The following is a 25,815-nucleotide window of genomic DNA, read 5'->3' on the forward strand; positions in this document are numbered from 1 at the left end:
TCTCAGTGGGTTCTTTAATGACAGCAGTGAAATGCAGTGGAAAGGTTTTTTTGGGAATTAAGTTAATTTTCATGGCAAAGAAGGACTATGCAATTCATCTGATCACTCTTCATAACATTCTGGAGTATACGCAAATTGCTATTATAAAAACTTATGCAGCAACTTTTACAATTTCCAATATTGATGTAATTCTCAAAACTTTTGGCCACGACTGTATATACACATAAAAATGTATATCAGCAATTGATCCAAGTTGTTCAAAATCTGTTTCATAGCCTGGAAAAGATTTTTTTTTAGCAATTCCAAATCGTTTGGTGACATCTGACGAAAAAATTCCTTCTCAGTGCCGGCATTGTCTAAACGGGGCATGATGGCGCAAAGACAAACTGCACAATCTGAATGTTTTCCTTACTTCACTTCCTTACTTGAAAGGAATGATATGAGTTAGTTTACCCATGATTTAAAAAAAACAGTAATTTTCCCTTTCTTGTGTTCTTAATATAACAATGCAAACAAAATTATGAATTATATTCCGAGTATTAACACAAATGTTTGCACTATTATTACAGATGTGTAGTTGACTGAAAAATCTTTGCGTTGCACATAAAAGGTAAAAGAAATGAAATAAAAATCTTCAAATAGAAAACTACAAACCTGATTCCAAAAAAGTTGGGAAACTGTACAAATTGTGAATAAAAACAGAATGCAATGATGTGGAAGTTTCAAATTATAATATTTTATTCAGAACACAACATAGATGACATATCAAATGTTTAAACTGAGAAAATGTATCATTTTAAGGGGAGAATAAGTTGATTTTAAATGTCATGGCATCAACACATCTCAAAAAAGTTGGGACAAGGCCATGTTTACCACTGTGTGAAATCCCCTCTTCTTTTTATAACAGTCTGCAAACATCTGGGGACTGAGGAGACAAGTTGCTCAAGTTTAGGAATAGGAATGCCTCTAATACAGGCTTTTAGTTGTTCAACTGTCTTAGGTCTTCTTTGTCGCATCTTCCTCTTAATGATACGCCAAATGTTTTCTATGGATGAAACATCTGGACTGCAGGCTGGCCATTTCAGTACCCGGATCCTTCTTCTACTCAGCCATGATGTTGTAATTGATGCTGTAATGTGGTCTGGCATCATCATGTTGGAAAATGCAAGGTCTTCCCTGAAAGAGACGACGTCTGGATGGGAGCATATGTTCTAGAACTTGGATATACCTTTCACCATTAATGCTGAAGCTGCCCATGCCACACGCACTCATGTAACCCCATACCATTAGAGATGCAGGCTGCTGAACTGAGCACTGATAACAACATGGATTGTTCTTGTCCTCTTTAGTCCGGATGACATGGCGTCCCAGTTTCCCAAAAAGAACGTTAAATTTTGATACGTCTGGCCACAGGACAGTTTTAAATAAGCCTTGGCCCAGAGAAAATGCCTGCGCTTCTGGATCATGTTTAGATATGGCTTCTTTTTTGACCTATAGAGTTTCAGCCGGCAACGGCGAATGGCAAGATGGATTGTGTCCACCGACAATGTTTTTTGGAAGTGTTCCTGAGTCCATGTAGTGATTTCTATTACAATAGCAATTCTGTATGTGATGCAGTACCGCCTAAGGGCCCGAAGATCACGGGCATGCAGTATGGTCCTTCGGCCTTGACCCTTATGCACAGAGATTGTTCCAGATTCTCTGAATATTTGGATGATATTACGCACTGTAGATGATGATAACTTCAAACTCTGCGATTTTTCTCTGAGAAATTCTATTCTGATTTTTCGTCGCAGCACTGGGGGAATTGGTGATCCTCTGCCCATCTTGACTTCTGAGAGACACTGCCACTCTGAGAGGCTCTTTTTATACCCAATCATGTTGCCAATTGACCTAATAAGTTGCAAATTGGTCCTCCAGCTGATTCTTATATGTACATTTAACTTTTCCGGCCTCTTATTGCTACCTGTCCCAACTTTTTTTTGCTCTCATGAAATCCAAAATGAGCCAATATTTGGCATGACATTTCAAAATGTCTCACTTTCAACATTTGATATGGTATCTATATTCTATTCTGAATAAAATATTGAACTTTGAAACTTCCACTTCATTGCATTCTGTTTTTATTCACAATTTGTACAGTGTCCCAACTTTTTTGGAATCGGGTTTGTATTTTGTTTTATTTTGAAATATTAAAAATAAATAAATAAATGAAGTCGTCCTACAACATGACAGTCTAACATATAAAAGACCAAAAAAAATAGTAGATGCAAGTTGTTTATAGTAATTCACTGTCTAATAATGTTTAAATGTTTAAAATTGGGAATTCATATTGGTTCATCTTTCATTATGTCTGGACGGTTTGCACTCAGCTGTAAATGAGCTCTTTAACCAACCACAGTGTTTTACCATGTGCTGTGATGTGGTTTAATAAACCACAGCATGCACTTTATTTAAATAGCACAGGTCTATTTAAAACACATCACATCAATCAATATTTATTTTATTACATTTATTACAAATTGCTAATGCAATATAACTTCTTGCATGAGTATATCATCACCTAATTAATGTCTCTTTCGTAACTTTTAGGTTCATATTGCATATCAAGAGTTAATTGCAAATATTGCAATATAATTCTATATATAATTATAATATTAAATTTTTAAAAAATCCAAACAGAAGGAATAGTTTGGGGGAATGATTTAATGGTAGACCAGTTCGACACAAACACACTTTTGCTATAACTGTTCTGCCTGGGCTTCCTGCTCATTCACAAATTTTGATCAGTTAATTTTTTTTCCCTTCACTCACTCACATACTTCCTGTCATACTTTATTCCACGTACTGAGTGATGAGTCTAAAGACTTGCATAACTGGATATTTCAAGTTTTAACTTTGTCATTGTAAAGTATTCTGTGTACAATTATGAAAAAAAATATATATTCAAATGATTTGAATCCATTTTAAGACGCATGTGAAACTGAATAAAATGTGGAAAACTTGAAAGGGTCTGAAAACTTTCAGCACTGCAGAAACAAATCTGAATGCATACACCTTCACAGAATTTTTCAGGAGTCATGAAATCCATCATCCATCCTTTCTCTTAAATATATGACAGTTAAGATTCTGTACACCACTACATTAAACCTCTTGAAGTTGCACTAATTCGTTCCAGCCATATATCTACTGAACCCAAAAGATCCTAACAGAACCTTATCTTTATCAACAGAGAAAAGCTTCATAAACATGGACAGGGCTTTTGAACATTCCTATCCCAAATGAGAAGCCAAAGCACATCACAATGTGACACACAAAATATAATAGAAGTAGGGTAAAATGTTTAAAATTAGCCATTTTGTTTGGAAAAGAGGTGGGTGGGTGTGCTGTATATGGTTATAGATGGCAGGTGAATCCTCACCCAGAGAGAACCTGATACTGCATGTTAAGAGAACACCATAGTCATTCAACTGACCCTCAGGAAGGATTTCTAAAATCTATCACCTCTCTTTGCATATGCCACGTCTGCACAGTTGGTCTAATCTTTTGAAGGACAAACAGAAGGCACTTCTATTGAAATATAAACTGGATGCAACTTTCTCATTGTTGGAGTGGTCCATTAAACTAATTTTAGTTCACAGGGTGAGATCACAGGGTGGAATGATGTGCACTTAAGTACTGTACTTCTACGTTGACTGTTGATTTGCATCACGACAATTTGACATTTCTAGAAAGAGAGGCGTTAAACTAGAGCAAAATGATAGGATTAAGATATCATTTAGATTTTAGTGTGCACCCCTCCCCCCACACATATACCAGTTAGGAAGCTTGGATCTGAACTAGGGTCAGCCAGCATACAGCATAAAGGTAAAAGCCTTCCTCAAGGGCTTAACAGTAGTAGCTTGGCAGTGCTAGGGCTTGAACCCCCTGACCTTCTGGTCAGCAATCCAGAGCTTTCCACTGTCACGTGAATGTCAAACAAACACATTTGATTGCACTTAGAAGACCTCTAAGTGATCTTTTTGCAGTGGTACACTTATTGAACTCATACAGCGAAAGGCTGAAGACGTTCACAAATGCAAGAAATAAATCCTGTTTCACAGAAGTCCTGCCTTTAGACATTGTGATTCAAGCCTTGATGTCTATTAAAGAACTGGCTAAGTTTAATATCTATTGTTGACACTTGTTGAAATACCTTCAAGGACAAGGACATGGTTAAAGCACTTATATACAGACATGATAGATAGTTACGGAAAAAATAAGCCTACAACAATCATAATATTTTAGTCCAATTCTCATTTTATCTGGCATCTTGAATGTCTGCTCAGAGAGAAAACTCTGGTCTTTGGCAACCCAGACTTTAACAACATCCAACCAACTAAGACAAGGACGCAACTGTACTTGCATACCAATTTGGAAAAATGAATCTGAAGCACTGTAAGTAGCTTTAACTTTTTCTGACATTGAAATTTTTGAAAAGTATGGATGTGAAGGTTGATCAAGTATGCGTTTTAATATCAGGCTACTAAACAAGACTACATGTTATACAGACACTAAACCAAACCACACTATACATCCAAACATAACATATTATTCCATCAAAAATGGGGTTCTAAGAGAGTTTACCAACTGTGTTTACCAACTTTCCAACCAAAATCACTACTTAAACTGTTTGGGCCCAGCAACAAAAACTTAAGCGTTATTGAACCATTATGCATCCCAATGTGAATTTTGTGTACCAGACATTCTCTTCTCTCCTACGGTGCATGGTCAAAGCAGGCATCAGGCACTGGTGGAAGAATCAGAAACTGGAGGCTCTGCTGCCCCTTGAATGGGAAGAGTAAGTTTACTACTATGTTAAAACAAAGCGCACTCACCATCACGCATGAGAAAAAGGGCTGAAAAGGGTGGTTAAGAGCAATGAAACAAGCTAAAAGAGAACACAACTCCAATCGTTGAGACCAATTGCCTTAAATCGAGACAGATCCTAATGTACTCCCAGTGGCTGATTTTAATTTTCTAATTAAATCCAAAGATGAATGAGTCTGCCCTGGCTGAGAGGTCTAATAGCTCACCATGAGAACTTTCTGATGACGTGCGAGTGTAAAGCAGCACTAGCTCAACAGCAAAAGCACTTTAAGATCATTTTCAGGTTGACGTTGAGAGACTAAATTAGGATTTTCCTCTTGACACAGTTGATGGAAGGTAACCCATTTTGTAGTACAATGACTCGAGAAAGTGATGTGGCTATTCAGCAGTGTTGCTGTTTCCTTTGAGAGCTTTTCTACACCATCAAGAGTGCACTGAAGCTGCAACCTGATAAAAGAACATAATACTGGCTGGTATGGTAGATGTAGAAGCATTAAGGTTACGATGCCTTGGGTAGAAACACCAGTGGCCTCAATAGCAGTAAGGAAAATTTATGTTTTCCCTGGCATTACAGAGATAATGCACATACCATTAGGTGTAAGAAATACTGACATCTTAGTGGCACCATTTAAAGAAACGGATAATATACTCTGGCACACTCTGGAAATCTCCAAAAGACAGACAGAAGCCCAAACTTAACTAATGCATTATAGTTACCAATACAGATTTGTCTCACCTCGTGACTTGCTTAGAATTACCAAGGTGTCCACAAATGAAACATGTTTGTCATCATCTCATCCATCAACTCTCTAACAGAGGATAAGCAGAGTTACATATGGCAGAGAAAAACCATGAAAATGGTTTTGTGCGAGATCAGGGTGGGGTCTCACTTCATGGCCAACACTATCAAGGCGATTTAAAGTACCCTTGCTTTTGGATTGGGTCTAAAACTTTCAAGTGACTCATGTGTTTACCTTAGACTAGGTTTACACTGCAGGCAAAAGTGGCCCAAACGATCATTTTTATTTCTATGTGACTTAGACCAGTGTTAAATCCCATGGAATTTATTCATATTCTAAACCACTTATCCTGTATGGAGTAACAGGGGCCAGGAGCAAATCCCAGAAGAGCACAGGACAGAGTAAACCCTGGACGGGGTGCCAAACTATTGCAGAGCTCACACATGCACACAGGAGCACCAATTACCTAATCCACGTCTTTTGACTATGGGAAGAAACCTACAAGGACGGGGGTATATGCAAACCCTACGTACACATACCTGAGGAAGGACTCAAACCCTCAACCCTGGAGGTATAAGGCCACCGTGCCACCCCAATGGAATCTGATAATCGTGATACAGGTACAGGTCAGATTTATTTGCAATGTGTCCTCAGGCTGTACAGTTTAATTAGACACATTTCCAGCAATCTAACTACGAATTTTGAGCTAGGAAAGATGGAGAATGGCAGTAAGGTGGGATTTCAGTGGCGGGATAGTGAGGAAAACAGACCTCTTAAACATTGGGGGTGATTTGGCTTTGTAAGCAAAAATAGAAGGCACATGATGCTGTAACCTCTCACAGCCGGAGGCCTCGCTAAATTGTCCGAGCTCTTTTGGCGGAGAGGGATTAGAGGTATTTAGTGCTCCCATATTAACTGCACGGCTCTACGCCATTCGGGGCGTCTGCAAGCTCGCGCACGCGGAGGGAGCGGATAGCGCTAGCCTCCGAGTGTGTGACGCCGCCCCCAACGGTGCGTGAGCAAGCAGTTTGAAAAACAAGAAGTCGACTGGTGTCACGTGGTTCGGAGGAAGCGCAAGACAGCCCCCAACCCTCCTGGCTGCATGGAGGTAAGTAGCCTTAATGTGGGAGCCCCCCCCCTACGGGAAGGGAATTGAACACGACTAGATTGGGGAGAAAATCGGGGAAAAGAAATTGAACAGGACAAAAGTTATATATAAAAGAAAAAAAAATAGAAGGCACATATCGCAAGAGCTATGTTTGAAGAAATCTCGTGAGACATGACCAAACATGGCCATTGAGGAGCCTGGCAACAGTGGCAAGAAGAGGACAGAATCCAAAGAAGTGGCAAAATAATCTGCCCTTTATTTTTTATAGGGGGTTTGAATGCATCACATAACATGTTTTTCCTTGAAACATATCGGTCAATTCAGAAGCATGATCTGCTTAGACCAACATCAGAATTAAACCACATAGAAAAAAATAACAAGCGAACAAAAAATCTGATTTGGTCCGTTAAATGGCCCACTTTTGCCCGTAATGTGAAAGTAGCCTTAGAGTTCACCCCCTGCAACACGAGGGTCTGTTTTTATTTGTTTTATTGTCTGTTGTTTGGGCCATATAATTAAAAACATCATAACCACTTTTTGGCGTGTACCACCAAACGCCATGGCCCACCTCTGGGGGTGTGCCACAGTTTCTGGCACAAGGGCACTGACAGCGAATCTTTGTCACATGCCATGATGGCTTAGTTAGATTGGGATGGGAATTCTTCTCCTGCTGGACCCGGTGGGTGGCAAACTATGGTGTACTGGGCATTTTGGTGCCTTTGTGTCATGTTTTTTTGCCAATCTGTGCTGCATTGGATTTTCTCTAGGAGTGGACTGAATCATCAGTCAGCACACAATGTAACAAGATCCTTCCCCAGTAAGGGCTGTCAGCTGTATGCAGTCAGGGGGTTATTAACCAGCCGTTTGTGTGCTTTAACTTGCGCCATAGATGTTATCAGACCTCTGAGCTATTTCAGTATTAGAATGATCGACATTAGTAAAGTATGGCATTACTATTACTTAGAAGCACTGCCTTTTCTTTTGTGGCAGAGTGCAATCAAGACATGTTACAAACCTCAGGATGAATTTGATATACGGCCTCAAAGTAAGGTTACATAACTAATCACAGTTCTGTAATTGAGGGAAGGTTCATCCTGCCATTTTGATCCCGTTCTTTCAGGGTAAAGAGAACAGCTATGACAAAGCAGCTATTTGCGGCAACTTTACTCATTCTGAAGGAGACCACTCTCGTGATCAAAGAACCAAACTTGCATACGTTATATTCCAGTTACACATCCCAGTGTAGATGTTTAACAGCAATTTTCCCAATACTGTTATGTAGTAATACATTGTAGGAGTAGCTGTTGTTAAGGTGGCACTTGATCCCTAACCTGATACAGGCATGTGTATCTTTATACAAGGGCCTTGAATATGTAAGATCATTTTAACGTTAAGTAATTTAAAACAACGCAGAGCGCTGAACATATTAAATGTGGGCAGGAAACGCTAACAAAACACAATAACGCACAAGAAACAAGGGACACAATGAAATACTTTTTAAGTACAACACATTTCGAGTCATGGACAAAAAAAATTTTTTAGGCACATTATTCTCTAGTGAATGTTACTGTGTGTACAGGAATGCTGACATACAAGAGTATTTACAATAGAGTACAGAAAAGGGAGCTTGTCTGAAGAGCTGTCTCAGCAGGGTGGAGGAAAAGACGCACTGCGCTACAGACTCGTTCACAAGTTAGCCTTTTCATGACTGTGAACTCCGAGTTTCCCCTTCCCCCCGAACAAACACGATGCCTGACCTAGGACTAAGAAGGATCTTACTCCTCCTTAGGTGCAATTTAAACAAATTATGACTAAACTTATGACTAAACTTAACGGATGCCTAATCGGCTACGATGAGTAAAAACTGGAATGTGAGAGCTTGGTGCAGATCTACAACACAACTGTAAGACCTAAGTCAAACATTTTAGTTTTTTTACTCTTCAGAAGAAACCTTGGTGTACTTTGTTTTTTGTTTTGTTTTTTCAAACACCCCCAAAAAAATAAAAATAAAAAACTGCCCAAGTAACTTTAATACACTATCTACTTACAGGAACTGCAGGATAAAACAAAATTGTAGATGACAATGACTTCGATCTACACACCAACATCTCACAATTCTCCCATAGTTTAAAATTAGTGGTCTTACTCAAAAAAAAAAATAATAATAAAAAAAAATACTGTAAACATAAAATTACCATTGATTTGTTTAACCGTTTCTCTACTTTTTATATCTTTTAATGGAATTACCTCTGTGAACCGTACATAAACCTCATGATCATGCACTTTTATTCATTAAAAAGCCCATAATTCAGTTGACGTAAAGCTCGACAAAAACAAGACTTCTCCACTGGATTCAAGTAAGCACCATTTGACAGGCCTAGGCCTATGCCTTCTGTACACTTATCCTGATCACTCTGTACTTCACAGGACTTCCTCTGTCCGCACTCTGAGTGCTCTCGAGATCTTTCTTTAACTCCGCGCTTATCATCCTGGCACCATCCCTCATGAACAAGAAACCAAAAAAAAAAACAAAAAAAAAAAAACACTTTCTGTTTTAAATCCTTCCTTTGTGAACGCAAATTAACTCGTGATCTGCGACCCTAGGATTTTCATTTTCTTCAGATTGGGTATTTTTGTTTTTACATGTACACAATAGACACTGGTTTGGAAGCAACATCTCCCGATGACGAGTCAAATGTTCGGAGGTCACATTTCTTTTGTTTCTTTTTTTAATCCTTGTTTTTTTTTCTCCACTTTTAGTCCCGCTTTAACTGTTGCTTCCAGGCCTCGTTCAAGTAGACCAGCCTCTTGTAGTTGAGCACGAGCAGAATGAAGTTCAGTGCATATGTGGTAATGCAGATAATGCAGAAGTCTTTCAGGACAAAGTAGAGGATGTAGGCCAGGTACACTGAGCCTATCACTGAGACGATGGACGTGGTCATGAGAATCAGGGCGGCCATCGCGCTCACAGTCAAGCCTAAAGGACAAAACATTTGGGCAATGTTAGAAATTTCAACAATCTATTTATCTGAATAAAAAATAAATAAAACACACACTTGATTCAGATATTTCTTTTTTTTGTCGGAAGTAATATTTCGAGCCATATCCCTGTGTCCCATGTTTTAAAATGAGGACCTTAAAATTACATCTCCTGGTGATCAGCTAAATTAATACAGGAATCAGGAATAAATTACAGTGAAACCTCAGATTGCAAGTAATGTGGTTTGCAAGTGTTCCTCAAGACGAGCAAAGATTTTTTATAAATTTTAACTTGAAAAACGAGCAGGTCCTGATTTACGCGTACCAAGTTATCATGTATCACACATGCACTTCTTGTTTTGATGCCGAGCGTCACATTATCATAACTGAGCCAATGGTTTTTCTCTCTCTTGCGCTGTGGAGTTGTGGGTAATCATCTCCCCTGCTGGGGTCTTAATGCGCGTCTCTTACTGGTATAATCAACGTCCGTGCACGCGTATACTGTTTACTATAACACTGTGACCACGTGTGTGTGTGTGTGTGTGTGTAAAAACATATTTTGTGTTTGTTAGCGCGTGTACTGCAAGAGGAAGTCTCATTAGAGAGGTTGAAGATTCATTTTATTCCTCTCTGTCGTTGTGTGTTTTTTCCTAAATAAATGATCCTTTTCTCTTTAAGACCTCGCCTCGTGTCCATGCTTTATGGTGCCGCCCGTGTATATAGGGTCAAACCTGTGACACAGGTAAATAAACCTGTGACACAGGTCTTTTTTCTCACTTCACTGTATTAAAAATGCAACAAACTGTATTCTTAGCTACTGTTACCCCACTATTGTAGGCATTTAAATAACTCTCCAATCTATTTTTATTCTTTAAAAAAAAATTATAAAATGTAACAGGACATGACACAATTTCAGCTTTTTATTTGAAAATAGATTGTCTTATTTTTTTCTGGCAAGCTTGCTCTTGGCAAGTCTACCCAGATTTAAACTATTTTTAACATATTTCCAAAGATATTTTAAGACAGGACCAGATCTCAGCACAGTATTATTACTTCATACACTGTAGTATTTCATAACACCTACATTTGCAAGAGCCCACAATTACAATTTACCCACAATTCTGTAATGAAATATTTTCTGAAATAAAAATCTGCATATGATGAAGGGAAGGCGTGACATTTTCCTTAGTACATCTCCTTTGCATTCTCTTTTTTCTTTAAGGTCAATCTATTCATAGATGCAAAATTGCAATAAGGACAAGAGGAGAGATGGAGCACAAAGAGCTGAGGAGAGACGAAGACAAAATCTGAAGGATACAGTGTTAGGATGCAACAACTAAAAAAGGACTTGTACAGTATAAATTAGATGTTTGATATTTATGTGAAATTTAAATTAATATAATTTTGAAATAAATTCAACTCCTTTTGGCTGGACTATAAGGGAATCCTCCATATCAGAAAAAAATTTAATAAAGGAGAAATAAAAATTTGCCTTCAGTTTTCTTCCACAATGCAACAGTTCATATTGGACAGACGTAATGTTGTTTTGGAGACGCCTGGATTTTTTTAAAAATCCCTCACAAGTACACACCAACATGTCAATAAGAATAAATAACTCAAAATGCCGATTGATTCAAATCTCTAAAACACATTTGTAATTAATTTGTACCAATTTAAATTAGATGCCTAAACTCAATGAGAAGAAACATGATCATGTGCTGTGTAAGACACATGAGATTTGGCTAACCCGTGGTCCTATCAGCTGGTCACGCAAGCCTACATGTGGGAGAGTCTGAGTCAGCAAATGCCACAGCTCTCAGAGGAAGAAGAAAAAAAGGCAAACTAGTAAAAATAGAGATGTGGCAGAAAGACAGTGAACCATTTAAACTTGAATGTAAACCCAGGAGCGGGCTGGTATGACCAATTTCACCTGTTTTATCCAGATAACTCGACTGACACAAACCCAACATACCATGGATTACAGTTATATCGAGGAATATTATGATGTAGCTGTGAAATTTCAACCCTTGATTTTTAAAAATAAAGATTTTTAAGCAACATTTTGTGTAACCCTATTACATGTTTATAACCACATAACTGCTGTTTGGCCAAACACACAAAAAAAAAACACGAAAAGTCTAAAAACTCTTGAATGTTTTGTCTATAAAAATGGTTAAAAGAAGTTTAAATGACACTCCACTCATCCAGTGCCTTCCTACCACACACACAATCTGTGGATCAGTTTGATGTGCCAGGATATTAAAAGACACATATGAACAAGTTTCCTCTGTTGTCGATCCAGCCATCCAATTACCTTCAGAATGTCTAATAGCGCTCAATAAAACATGACCTCTTTGTCATTAGGGTTCTCCTCTTGCACAACAGGAGAAAGCAGACTTTTAACGTAAACTAGGCCAACATTAAGAGCACATCCTGACTCAAGGCTGTGTGGAACGGCGCTAGAAAATCAAATCACAAGTCACCAATTCGTCTTTGGTGCTAATGGCACAGACTCTACTATACGAGCGGATCGCTGGAGTATATTACCAGGCGCCCAAATATTTTTACCCAGCCTATTTTGTATAGTTTAAGCTTGAGACTAAGTGGTTCAACTTTACACACAGATGGACTCTATTTAACTAACTGGATGACTTCTGAAGGCAATTGGCTCCACTGGGTTTCAGTTAGGGATAGCAGAGAAAAGCGGGCCGAATACAAAGTCACACCGCACTTTTTAGATTTTTATTTGTGTAAAAAATAGTGAAAATCATTTATGATTTAATTCCACTTCACAATTATGTACCACTTTGTTTTGGTCTATCTCATAAAATTCCAATAAAAAACATTTGTTTGAGGTTGTAACAAACTGTGTTCCGAAATGTAGAAAAGTTCACGGGGTATGAATACTTTTGCATGGCACTGTTTGGGTAGATGAAGAGGAAAGGTCAGTAGGTTGAATCTTGTAAATGGACAGAAATGTCAAATAAAACTTAATATAGTGGAACCTTGGACTGTGAGCATAATTAGTTCCGGATGCGTACTTGTACAACAAAGCACTCGGATATCAAAGCAAATCCCCCCCCACCCCCCAAAAAAATACGAAAAAATGAAACCCCGATGATTAGTTCCACAACCCAAAAATATTCATATAAAAATAATTAACATCAAAATAAAAAAAAAAAAAAAAAAAACAACAACAACAAAGTAACCAACACTTTACCTTTGAAAAGAAAAAGGTGGCTATAGTGATTAAGGGGGGGGAGGGGCTACTGTGTAGAACAACTTACACACACACACCAACAGTTTTTCGCTCAAGTGCATGCGCATGCACACACAAACAAAAATATAAAAAAATGCTTTATGCATCACAGTGTTATAGTAAACAAAGTACTTGCGCGCCGGATTTATTCATTTGTATGTTGTTTGTTGTATGTATTGGAGCACTTTTGTGCTGGCAGGTGATGTCGGCCCTGGTATGCTAGCTACCCATCCCCGTGAGTATATTTCAGACCTGCATGGAAAACACTGTGGCATAAAACAGTTTTATTCATTTTTTCATTCATTGTTCTAATCCCTTACTCTTGAGTACCGTACTCGTTCTAGTCCATGAATTGAACGTTGAGTGAGCGATTTGCTCCACCAGGCACCTTGATACAGCAGCCTTGATAAGTTAAATCCTTCGAGACTGACGGAATTAAAATGGTGTCACTTTGTGCTGGCAGGAGGCTACATTTCTTGGTTTTATTATACCAACAGTGGCTAGAGGAATCCGTTTCTGGATCGCTGTAAAGGGCAACATGCGCCTGTCTGAGAAGCTATCTATTTGGCAAACTTGCGTCGTTGGCTGTCTGTGTATATTCGAGTACTTACCTAATAACAGCTGAAAGACATAAAACAATATTCCGTAGACACTGTTTGGCTGATTTATTGCGCTGTTGTTACCAAAGATGGACCCCAGCAAGCCGAATCCTCGACCCCATCTATACAGAAGAACAGAAAAACAAATTGAGTATTTCATAGAGTGGTTTATACAAAAAGAAAAGAAAAAAAAAAAACACCACAAATAAATATTGGTAATTTTAAATCTAAAGGTTAATATTAATGCGCTCTCTATTTGGAGCACAAAAAAATGGCAAAGAAATCTTTGGCCTGAAAAAAAAGTCACAAGATGATGTATTAAACAGTGGAATTTAATATTGGAAGTAGAACAGAACTTCGCCTTGAGCAGACCAAAACATCACCTTTAGTCCATTCATGATGAAAAGACCTGAAGAAAAGGGAAAGCACATGGCATCATATCGAACGTTCACAAGGATTATAACTGCGTCGCACATGACGGAGTGAGTAAACATGCCCCTGCTTCCCTTCCTGATAGGGAAAATCAGGCCACTGTGTTGTTAAAGATGGACTTTAAACAATGATGTTGCTCTTGTCCTATATCCGCTTGGTGTATAATAATGACATGATTGTAAGAATGAGATTATGATAAGATTTATCTGCCTCCTGTATCTAAATTCCACCTTAACCTGAGGAAAAGTGTGAATGCAAATGAGTGGTAATAATTACATTCACCAGGATACCTAATACAGCTGTCGATCAATTTTTCTTTTCTTCTCTGATCTCGGTAAACATTTACTTCAATACACATTATGGTACATATCTATGCTTGTTGACACTCAAAACAGGTTCATATCATAAAAAAATAACCTATTTAAAACCGTGAACTTTTTCTGATCTCCTTAACTCAAAGTTGTCTGTATTGTGCAAGTGTACACCACAAGAGCTAGCTCAAAGTTCTCACACAGTAAAATCAACGAGTTCACCTTCACAGCCAAATTTTTTTTTCTTTTCATTTTGAACTAAATATACAGTCCCGAAAATGATCTAGTTCACGTTTTTTTCTTTTCCCCTTAAAGCAAGGTACCCTAAGCAGTGTGTGTGTGTGTGTCATTTCACCAGAGGATTTTGATCCTCATGCGATTTGTTTCATCTCTGAGTACTCTAAAGTAATAGGAAGAAAGAGAGAGTGATAACCTCTCTCTTTAGCTTACTTAATATATGCGGTAAAAAAGTAAACCAAATATATAAAGACTGTGCTGCTTACGTTCTTCACCTGCATGCTAACAAGGCTCACTGACTTTCTTCCGTTGCAAACTGAACCGTTCAGTTCTTTGTTTACCGGAAAAGTGAGCGCGTTCAACGTGGTGTTGTTTTAGTGCATTGATGCACAACATAGTTTGTTAATGTTCATAAATAAAAAAATGTATATAAGCCAGAATCAAATTATGCTTCATAATAATAGAACGGCTTTTGTACCTCATGAAACTGTAATTAAAAATCTGGTTTTCTCCTGCAGTCGAATACGCAAGCGACTTTCTGCTCTTAAACTTATTCATATAATTTCGAGCGATATCCTTTTTGTAAAATCAACAAGGATAATAAAACGGGAGCCACACTTTTAAACGCCTGAACAGATTTTTACACGTGCTGTGCAACGCAAACCGTAGTCAACCTCTGATTAAATTTACTACTTAAGGAGCGAAATTTGGTCCAGAATGACGAGGCACTTTTCAATACTCGATGGTATCGAAGCAATCCGTTCGGTGCCGTAAATGTATCGAAGCTCTAGTGTATTGTGTCATGTAAAAATCCCCCTGACAAATCTAATGAACTAGGATAAAAAATGTAAGCTGATGACCTTAACCCAAAACATATCAAGTGCATCAATACAGACAAATGAATCTGAGTGGGAACCTCAGACGCCAGGGTAAGGCAGAATTCCTGTTTTATCCGTTAATGTTTTATTCTTTTACTATCAATGAACAGTAATAAAACCAGCATGCAATATCGTTGACAAAAAAAAAAGATGAGACTAAAATGTGGTTAAAAAAAAAAAACCTATGTGGTTTGACTCGCGGTGAGTCGCAGTGTTAGGCACAGTGGGTGACTGCCTGACGTTCTGTGCGGTTCCGCGTAGGGGAGATAGAGGTATTATGACATTTCCCGGGTCACGACGTGCATCAGTATTAGCTTCAGTATTGCCAGACAGCAATACCGAAGCTAATAATAATAATAATAAATTCAATATCATTTCAATAATTCTATATTTTCTATATTGTACGACTGTTTTTCTTATATTTGTCATATATTTTTCTTATATTGTATATTTTGTATTGTACATATATTTTATTCCTTCTTAGTTAAACTTACTTTTCTATTTTTCTTTTTCATATTTATTTCCTATTAATAGTCTTTAATTTTAAGGTCATAGGCTGTCTAAGCGTTTCACTGCATATCGTACTGTGTATGAGACAAATAGTAGTATCAATAGTTTGAATTTGCTTGGTATTCACAAAATACCAAGCAAAGTTCTTTGTGTTAGAACACATGACAAGACTTAACGCCGATTGCTGAGCGTTTGAATAAAGAAAAATGTTGATGCCTATTACACCCTAAAACCAAAAGTACCGCTGAAAATCTGCATCAGCTTTCTGTCTTCCTGATATTTGTTTAGGTCCTATCTATGCGTTTTTAATAAGGATTGAACGTGACATCGTACACTGTAATAGGATGCGTTTAAAATGAATAAAAGCTTCCTATAAAAGCCTGTGGGAAAAAAAAAGAAAGCAATCCTGCTGATTTAAACTAACCTAAAACTTGACATGAAACAAAATAATCAAAGTGCCTCGAGACCACTATTAATACCCCAGACACTGCTTTAAAAGGACATTTAAAAGGGCCGTGGTGTTCAACTCAACATTTCATCTTTTACACAATCATCCTAATGGTTTTGCATAATCGAGCCAAATAAATAATAATAAAAAACAAAAAAACATACACACTGAGCTTTCAACAACTCTGCAGCTTTTACCCTAAATATTTGCTCTGTGAAGGAAAGACGAGTTTTGTGTTGATCTAGCAACACCCACTGGAAAGGAAACCACAAAAGCGGCGCTTGTAACTTTTTAGACTCAAACCTGCTTAGCAAGAACACATGCACACATTTTATTGTATTTTTTTTACTCTAATGCTGTTAAAACAATTAGAAAGTACAGAAACAGATGACTATATTCAATAACGCATTCGCTGAGTCTGTTTCGAATTGCTTTTGAGAAATAAGTATTATAAAATATAGCATAGATCATTGTAAATCGGCAGGTTATAAGGAAAAAACTTTTAATGGGAAGATTTATTTTACTTCTACAAAGTCAAAGGTACATCAGGTGTATAAATCACAAGCCGACACAAATACGCAGGGACAAAGTGTCTACACGTCACATAAAAAATGCAGATTGTTTATCTTTAGATTAATGAATAGCTGTGAAACAATAAGTGACTCCTCTTTCTGTGTAACACATCATTACATCCCATGACGTGAACCTAAATAAAAATTGCTGATTATGTTTTGGCTTGTGAGACGGTTCACATGCTTTCAATAAACAACTACAGTGGGCTCTGGTAATTACTAATAACATAGAGCTACACAGTGAGATCAATAAATAAATAAATCACATCCATAATTAAGACACATAGTTCAATATTTGCAATTTCAGTATTTAAACTATTAAATGAACGATGTAGAATTTGAAAGTATTTATCTAGGCTAACAACAAATAATCACTTTAAGAGGATGTCAAGCAAACTTTAAATTTATTTAGAAAAAATAAAGAAAACTAATAATTATTCACAACTCTATACACATTTCTTTATAGGGGTGGGCGATATACCGGTAGACACCAGTCAACCGATAGAGATTTTGGTCTATTGTCTTAATCGCGGTTGAGATCACGTGACGTTGCACGTTACGTAACCACGCAATACACATTCACTTCTATGGGAAGCCAAACACATTTAAAGTTGGACGAAATCGTGGCACCCGATTGAGCTGGCGTGGGCAGACCAAATATCCAGACCTGGGGATCGCACAGCACGGAGCAACTTGAGCAGCGCTGCTCGAATCACAAACCTGCGCGACTCTGGTAGAAACAAACCGCGCCGACCATCAAAATACATTTTACCCCATTGTCAGGTGCCACGGTTTCGTCCCACTTTTGATGTGTTTGGCTTCACATACACTTCGACAATGGAAGAAGACGGTGCAGCAGCAGTGAGTTTGCTTACATGTGACAAAACCAACAACGAGGAGATTGTAAAGAAAAAAGGTGCATCGTTTGTGGTGTGGAATTGGTTTGGGTATAAAAAAAGTGATACGAATAAGACGAACATGATTTGCAAGGTATGCAAGTGCACTGTTTTAACAAGTGGTGGAAACACGTCAAACCTTTTCTATCATCTGAAATCCAAGCATCCAAACGAATTTAGCAAACAAATGCGGCAAACCTCAGCAATTCAGTTTAAATAAAATTACATTATGTAAAACAGTTTCTTTGTGTTTGAATTTTTATTCATGCATTTTTAGATACAAATTGCTATTTTGTGATATATATCGTTATCGAGGTAGAAAATTGCTTCTACCGTGATAGAAGATTTTAGTTATATCGCCCACCCCTATTTCTTTAGCGATTATATAACTGCATGAGATTTACAGTACTATATAATAAAGGCTACACTTAACACACACAAATATGGACATAAAGTAGCACACTGTGTTTGCACAATAGAACAAGCCGTAATATCGGATGTGCTGGGGACAGTTAAAGAGCTGCCTCCGTCCAATTCAAAAAGCTTTTTAAACTTGGACATCCCTGATAAAGCTTATCAATAACCAATCGCCGCTCCAGAGTAGAAAACGTGGTCACCCCATCATCTGGACCTTATGAGTTCGATCCCTGGGTGATGCAATAGCCATTCATAGCCAGGAGTTTAGAGAGCAGATCGGCCGTGCTCTATCGGGCGTACCCACACTCTAAATGTCAATCACAATGACACTAGCCAATGACGGGCATCTTGGAGCTCACTGAAGTACATAGTACATAGTGTGTGTGCGTGTGTGTGTGTGTGTGTGTGCGTGTGCGTGTGCTGCTAATTGAGAACAAGCAATATATTATTCAGCCTCAGTGATAATCAGAAAGATGCGAAGTGACAAGTCAGGATTATTATGTAGCGCAGCCAAACGCAAGTAATTTACCATCAGTGTCAGCAGTGAGCCCACTCTCTGTGTCTTGTGCTCGTTAGCGCGCCATGAGAATGACTGACTCGACTGAACTGAACGTGCTCAATAACAGCTCAGTAGTCATGGATCATTTGGGAAACTTTTTTTTTTAATAACTTGCTCTAAGCAAGCTGATAAAACACAGGCTAAACTGGTTAAACTGGTGAGTAAACTAAAAGTTATTCTTCAGCTTAATGATCAATTATAAACAAAATAATAAACAACTGAGTTGTTTTTCTCCCTCACTGCCGTCCTGTTACGGAGCACACTGCAAATAATTGCTTCACAGTGTTTTAATACTAGTGCCAATCCATTCAACGTTCTCTTAACTTCTGCTAGTTACCTTGGCCTAGAAACACACGAAAAATAACATTACACAGTCATGGTCGAGTGATCGGTGCACTGAGATACTGCTAAAACGGCTGCCGTCTGGCTAGACACTCGTACTTCTTATTTTTCCTGATACTTATCCAAGTTTATCTCCATTCAAAGAAATATCCCCTTAAGGTGGGCATGGCTATACGTGTCACTCAACAATCAATGCAATAGTTTACCAAGTATGAACAGAGTGCGCGGGAGAAACAGAAACAAAAGCGCAATACAGTATAGCTCAGCCCAAGAAAAAGAAAAACACTTCCGAAAACTTCGAAACCTTTAAAGATGAATAAGCAGATCAACATATCAATATGTTTAAGTCTTCCTGCCGGAAGTTTAAAACCAGTTTGTCTCATCTGTTCCCGAAACAGTAGCGATAATTAAAAACAGTAACATGAAGCGCCACTATGAAATAAAGCATCAGAGCAAACATCTGATCACGTGAGATAAAGCGAGCATTTCCGAAGCGGTATGAGGTGAGGGCGTGGAAAATACCTGAACTGAGAGCACGGAATAAATGAGCAACAAGAATGTACTTTCACATTCGTTTACCGGCAATCAGCGTGCAAATAAAGAATCACTAAAGATTGTTGTTTATATTACATACAAATACAAGGAAATATTTGAGCCATCGAAGATAAAAGTGTCCACATGGTTAACATAGTAACTGAAAATTGACAATATTATTAAAAATGCTATTAAAATACTAAATTTCTGATTTTAAGAAACTTACAATGACTGCCTATAGAGGCCTGGAGTTTATTCCAGTAAAATTTGGGATTGAGGCGGGTCACACCATGGACAGGGTGCCAATCCATCTCAGGACACACACACAGAGGGCATGGTCAATTTAAAACCACCAATAAGCCTAATCCGCATGACCTTTGACTGTGAGAGAAAACTAGATCACATGTAGGAGACCCACTCAGCACGGGGGGGAACATGACCTGAAGCAAAAATCAAACCCTCGCCCCTGGAGGTGCGAGCAGTGCTGACTGCTACGCCTCCTTCCTAACCATTTTATGTATGTACGTGCATATAGACAAGCACACGGAAAATTCATTATGTATATTTTTTACGAAAAACTGTTATCCGGTATAATTTTATGCATTAAAGGAAAATAATGAACCGTCAACCAATAACTTTTGCGTAAAAAATAAAAGTTGGCTTGTTACAAAATCAGATTCAGATTTTTTTTTTTATTATTATTCTGCTTGTTTTAGTCTGATAATGATTATAGAGGGGTATCTGATCAATACCAATGCTAGTTTTTTCCTCACTCAACAAAAGCCTTTGCACCCACATACAAACAGACGACGCCTCACCAAATAGCTCTAAGTATTCAATATACGTTTCTAAACATCATTCAGCAAGTGAAGAACAATCAAAAGCAGCCAGCTCAGATTAGGTCAAACGGCTCTCTGGTCACCCTTACACAATCATCTCATGACCATCCACAAAGACAGACCTTTACCCCAGATACTACTAACTAAACAGCTAAAGCAAAAAGTGTCTCAGATACCAGAGCATTACAATGGTGTATATAAAACATACTAGGTAAACTGATATCGGTAAATCGATATAAAGTGAATGAAACCAGCTAGGGAGGGATATGATCTTTCTCTCCTCCTTTTATGTGATTTACAAAATGCTTGGTTTCAAAACAACTGCATTTGTGACTGCAGAAAAAAGCTTTTCAAAAAAAATTTTTTAATGCAGCACTGATATCTGAGTGACCTGATCTCAGCATCCTCGCAGTAACCCTAGACTCTCTACAACAGTTCAGGTGAAGCAAACCCCACACGGGACGACAGGATCCTCCAATCTTCGCGCCCCTTACACGCGTTATAAAACACAGAATATGCATCAGGCTCGATCTGCAACAACATCAACCACAAATTAAAAAAAATTCTAATCTAGTTGGCCTTTAGACTGAATTTGTTATAGCATCCTTTACGCTGTGAATGTATCACGTTAGTTGTGCACGTGAACGGAAAACAAAAACCAACCCGTACTAAAACAGAAGTGATTCTTCGGATCCAGTTCATTTTCTGTAACAGCAGATCTTACATTGATCTTACCTGATAAAGGAATGACTGTACAGATGCTTTATTATAAGCAGAAAAACCCACATTTAATTTTTGATTCGTTGCCAAATTGCTGTATTAAAGGACGAACAAAACAGTTTACAACAAGTGGTTTTATTGAAAAATAGAACTGGAAATAAACGATGCCAATTATTTATCTATTATCTACAGTGCTGACAGAAATTGTTCAGACCCTTTCATACCTTTTTCCACATTTTGTAATGTTTTACACATACACAATACTCCACAATAAAAATAAAAACAAACAAACAAACAAAAAAAAGACTGAAACATCCCATTTAAATAAGTATTCAATCCCTTTGTTACGACATTTGCAATTGAGCTTTGGTGCATCCTACTCCTATCAGTGGTCCTTGAGAAGCTTCTCCAACTCGACTTGACTCCAAGTGCGTAACTGAATTCACTGGACATAATTAAGAAAGGTATGCACCTGGCTAGATAATGTCTCACAGTAGACTACGAATGTTAGTGTAAAAAAAACATGAAATTGGGAGAATTACATGTACAAGATAGGATTGTGTCAAGAAACAGATCTGATGAAGAATACGAAAAAATTTCTAGAGTATTGAAAGTGCCCAAGTGCACAATACCCTCCATTATTCTCAAATGGAAGAGTCTTTCCAGATTCGGCCACCCAACCAACCAAACTAAGCAATCGGGGATGAACTGCCATGGTCAGAGAGGTGAACAAGAACCTAAGGGTCACTATAAATGAGATCCAGAGTTACCTTGTGAAGATGGGAGAGCCATACAGAACAACAGCCATTACTCCACCAATCAGGCAACTACTCCACCAGTACAGTGGCCAGACAGAAGCCATGCCTCACTAAAAGGCACATGACAGCTGGCTGTGAGGTTGCAAAAAACAAAAACATAAAGGACTCTCAGACCATGAGAAGCAAATTAACTATTTAAAATTAGGAAAGCACCTTATTAAAACCATCCCTATAGTCCGGCACGGTGGTGGCAGCATCATGCTGTTAAAATGTTTTTCTGCAAACTGGAAGATTAGTCAAATAAAGAAAATGCTCTTCAGAGTGCTCAGGATCTCAGGCTGGGGCAACGGTATATATTTCAACCCAAAAGCGACCTGAAGAAAACACAGGAGTAGCTTTAGAACAACTCTGTGAAAGTCTTGGAGTGACTGAGCCAGAGTCCAGACCTGAACCCAATAGAGAATCTCTGGAGAGACCTGAAAATGGCTTTGACGATCTAGGTGCGCTTGAACAATTCTTCCAGAAGGAATGGAAAAAACGAACAATAAAAAAGGTGTGCCAAGCTTAAAGCATCATTCACAAGCAGACTTGAGGCAGTCATTGCTGCCAAAGGTGCTTTCACCAAGCACTACATGATGATGTTTGAACACTTATGTAATGCTATAAATTAACTAACCGTGGGTGATTGTTGGCTCAATGGTAGGTTTCTCATCTGCCATGCAGAAGGCCCAGGTTCAATTCCCACTCAATGTCCAAATCCCAGCCACAGGGTGGAAGGTTTGTGTCAGGAAGGGCATCCGGTGTAAAACCTGTACCAAGTTGTGTGCGGAGTGGATGGTCGACTCTGGCGACCCCTTGATGGGAGCAACCAAAACTGGACTAACAAATAAATAAACACTTCCAAACACATGTTTTTGCTTTATCGTTATGGAGTATTGTGTGTACAACGATGATGGAAGACAAAAGGCCTATTAATCCATTTTAAGATGGACATGAAACATAGGAAAATGTAAAAAAAAAAAAGGCATGAAAATCAGCCCTGTATAACAGCATGCCATGTTGTGTTTTATTATTAAGTGTACATGTTTATACCAAAAGACATTAAAAGCCACCGCCACACCTCGGCTGTGTTGCTTCTTCATAACTCAAATTAGAAGACTTAATTGAAAAGGGGATTTTCAGTATGATCAGATAAAGATATCATCCGCTGACATCGTATCAAAGACATGTGGGTGACGATCGGTTGCTCAAATTTTAAAGACATGCGCATGTGTTAGAGGTCGATCAATGGATCAAACGTGGTGGACTCTACACTGAAATACTGTAGAATCTATTGCACGAAACAGCTTGTCTACAGGTGTTATGCTTAAACTGGGTTGAAAAGCTGAAAGTGTCAAAAAAATTAAACATTTTAAAGACTGTCAGGGCAGGTTGGTGGATATAAGCTGTAGCTAACCAGTAAAGGGAAAGAAAAAAAACCACCTTCCTCAGTTCCACGTCATTAAATTACTCACAAATGAATGCCAAAGGTGATACTGAACACATACCAAGGCGTTTACTCTGACAAGAATATTAGACACATGACAGATCAGACATATGAAATATTAGACATGAAATATTGTTTAAGAGAAAAAGTTTTTTTTAAATCACTATCGGGTATTAAAAATATGTATATAAAATCCCCACCCGTATGGAAACGCCTTATACACCCGATTCAGTCTGACAGCAAGCTAAGCTGTGCAGTTTAGTTTACAAAAATAAATATATATAAATGAATTAATATTAATAATAATAATATTAATAATAATACACTAATGTGTGTTTGTACAGCCGGTAACTGAGCTGTGTTTTCGTTTAGCCGGCTAAATGGCTAGGTTGCTAGGTAACAAATTTAAAAAATCAGTTTGACACACCAGCAATGAGCAATAAAATTATTATTTTTATTATTTATATTTTTATATTTCACACTTCATATTACTTTTACTTCAAAAGCACTTCCAGGAAGAAGTCAGATATCTGGTTATAAACGCTATATGTAACGTTATTGACGCTAGCTGTGCACGCTGTGTAGGAGATACTGGTTAGCCGTTAGCATTGCTACTTCCCTCCACGGCTAACTCGGAAAGAAATGCTAACCTGCTGAAATTTTTAACCAAAACAATATAAACACATGGCTTATTAGCGTCACAGGGAGCTAGCCATGAAGCTAACACCCAGACAGCTTCATTGACCCGGTGCACATTAAGCTCGACTTGGACCCGTGATCTCACCGCTTTACCGCGTTAAACACCAAAGCCCGCGCTGACACACTCGTGTGGAAGTGTGTCAGTAGGCGGGTTTTTTTAATTACCTTTCTTACTATTACTCTTATGATTATTATTTGTGACATAGCCGACTAGGCTAGCTTGATTCCCTTACCTTGAGCCGAACACTTTGGAACAGCTTATAGAGTTGCTGAGGTCGCACATGGCCTGATAGTTCGCATCCCGAGATTTTTCCCTCTCCACGTGAAACGCGTAGACGGACAGCAGTATTCCGAGCAGGCAAACGAGGAACCTGGCTATTCTTTCCCATCGAGGGGTGGACACTCTCAGGACGGGCGCCGCCATGTTTTTTCCCGGCCTTGCTCGTACACGCAGCCTTCTCCGACCATTGGGCCCGCGGGAGCGGAGACGTGGAAGAGCGTCGGCGCGCGCCACAACGGCAGGGGCGTGTCCACCGGCGTCAGGGAGGGGGGGCTGCGGCCGACAGGGGGCGCTCGCATCTGGGTTCGTACAGACGGGTGGGGGAGCAGAGGGTTGCGCAGCCTGAAGTTTCAAGGTGCAGATAAAAGAGGACAGATGTTGTTTTTTTGTGTAATGTAAAATTAATCTTAATAAATAAACAAAATAAAATAAATAAATGAATTGCTCTGAAAATATTGCCATGTCTTGTAAAAGTTGACACTTTTCATTCATTCATTCTATGTTGCTTATGTATAGATTAATATAAGTGACTTGCAACAAAACAGGAGCACAAAACAGTGAAGATAATATAATCTAACTTTAATCGGAATATATAATCTAATGTTAGATTAGCACAAAAATGGCCAAAAAATTACTTTGACCCTTATATCATTTTATTTGTTTTTATGTCCTTTAAATAACTACCTGTGTATATTCTCTGTGCAAACTGGGTGTCTGTGTAGATTTTGGTTGCCCGAGTGTAGACATTACTTGCTTGTGCGATTATATAAATAAATATTTATTCTGATCTGATTTGAAGATCTGAGGCAGTGTATGGCATCAACTGTGTGAAGGGCGGATATTAAAGCTGAGAGGAGAGGCCCATGTTGTAACCTAAAGGTACATACAGGATATTAAAGGACATTTATATCATCTCCGGAATAAGAGATAAAAAAAAACTGGTATGCATATGGTGGGTTGTTGGGGTATGTATATTTTTGCACTCAATCATAGCAAAATATTCATACATTTATTAAAGCTAATTGTGATGTAATCAAAAGTTGGACTTCATGTGACACAATATATATGAATTCATTCATTCATTCGTTTTCTAAACCGCTTATTTTATACACGGTGAGATTTTTTGGGGGGTGTAATTTTCTACATCATGTGGGACAGAACATGGTATTTTTTTTTACTCACTCACTCACTCATCCTGTATTCAGGGTCGCGGGGACCTGGAGCCTATCCCAGGAGACTTAGGGCATGAGGCAGGGTAACACCCTAGACAGGGTGCCAATCCATCGCAGAGCACACACACATTCACACACACTGTAGTGTGTGAATGAGTGTGTGAGTGTGTG

General features: G+C 38.4%; 1 protein-coding gene across 1 annotated transcript; it reads right to left on the reverse strand.

The window, feature by feature from the left end:
* Positions 1-6,943: 6,943 nt before the first annotated feature.
* vkorc1l1 (vitamin K epoxide reductase complex, subunit 1-like 1) lies at positions 6,944-24,710 on the reverse strand. The gene is made up of 3 exons (XM_053485792.1): positions 24,426-24,710; positions 13,567-13,676; positions 6,944-9,694 (listed from the first exon to the last, which is right to left on the reverse strand). The coding sequence occupies exons 1-3, from the start codon at positions 24,614-24,616 to the stop codon at positions 9,474-9,476; spliced, it is 522 nt and encodes a 173-aa protein (XP_053341767.1). The 5' UTR covers positions 24,617-24,710; the 3' UTR covers positions 6,944-9,473.
* Between the last annotated feature and the right edge of the window lie 1,105 nt (positions 24,711-25,815).

The sequence above is a fragment of the Clarias gariepinus genome, chromosome 24, assembly GCF_024256425.1.
Source record: "Clarias gariepinus isolate MV-2021 ecotype Netherlands chromosome 24, CGAR_prim_01v2, whole genome shotgun sequence".
Lineage (NCBI taxonomy): Eukaryota > Metazoa > Chordata > Actinopteri > Siluriformes > Clariidae > Clarias > Clarias gariepinus.

What these genes read in the sequence shown, in the direction of transcription:
- vkorc1l1 (XM_053485792.1), bottom strand. Translation starts at nt 24,616, where the DNA reads ATGGCGGCGCCCGTCCTGAGAGTGTCCACCCCTCGATGGGAAAGAATA. An exon ending in TCCAAAGTGTTCGGCTCAAG is followed by an intron (nt 13,677 to 24,425) that starts GTAAGGGAATCA and finishes TCTTCTGTATAG; the next exon opens with ATGGGGTCGAGGATTCGGCT. An exon ending in TGTCTTTCAGCTGTTATTAG is followed by an intron (nt 9,695 to 13,566) that starts GTAAGTACTCGA and finishes TTTGTCCTTTAG; the next exon opens with GCTTGACTGTGAGCGCGATG.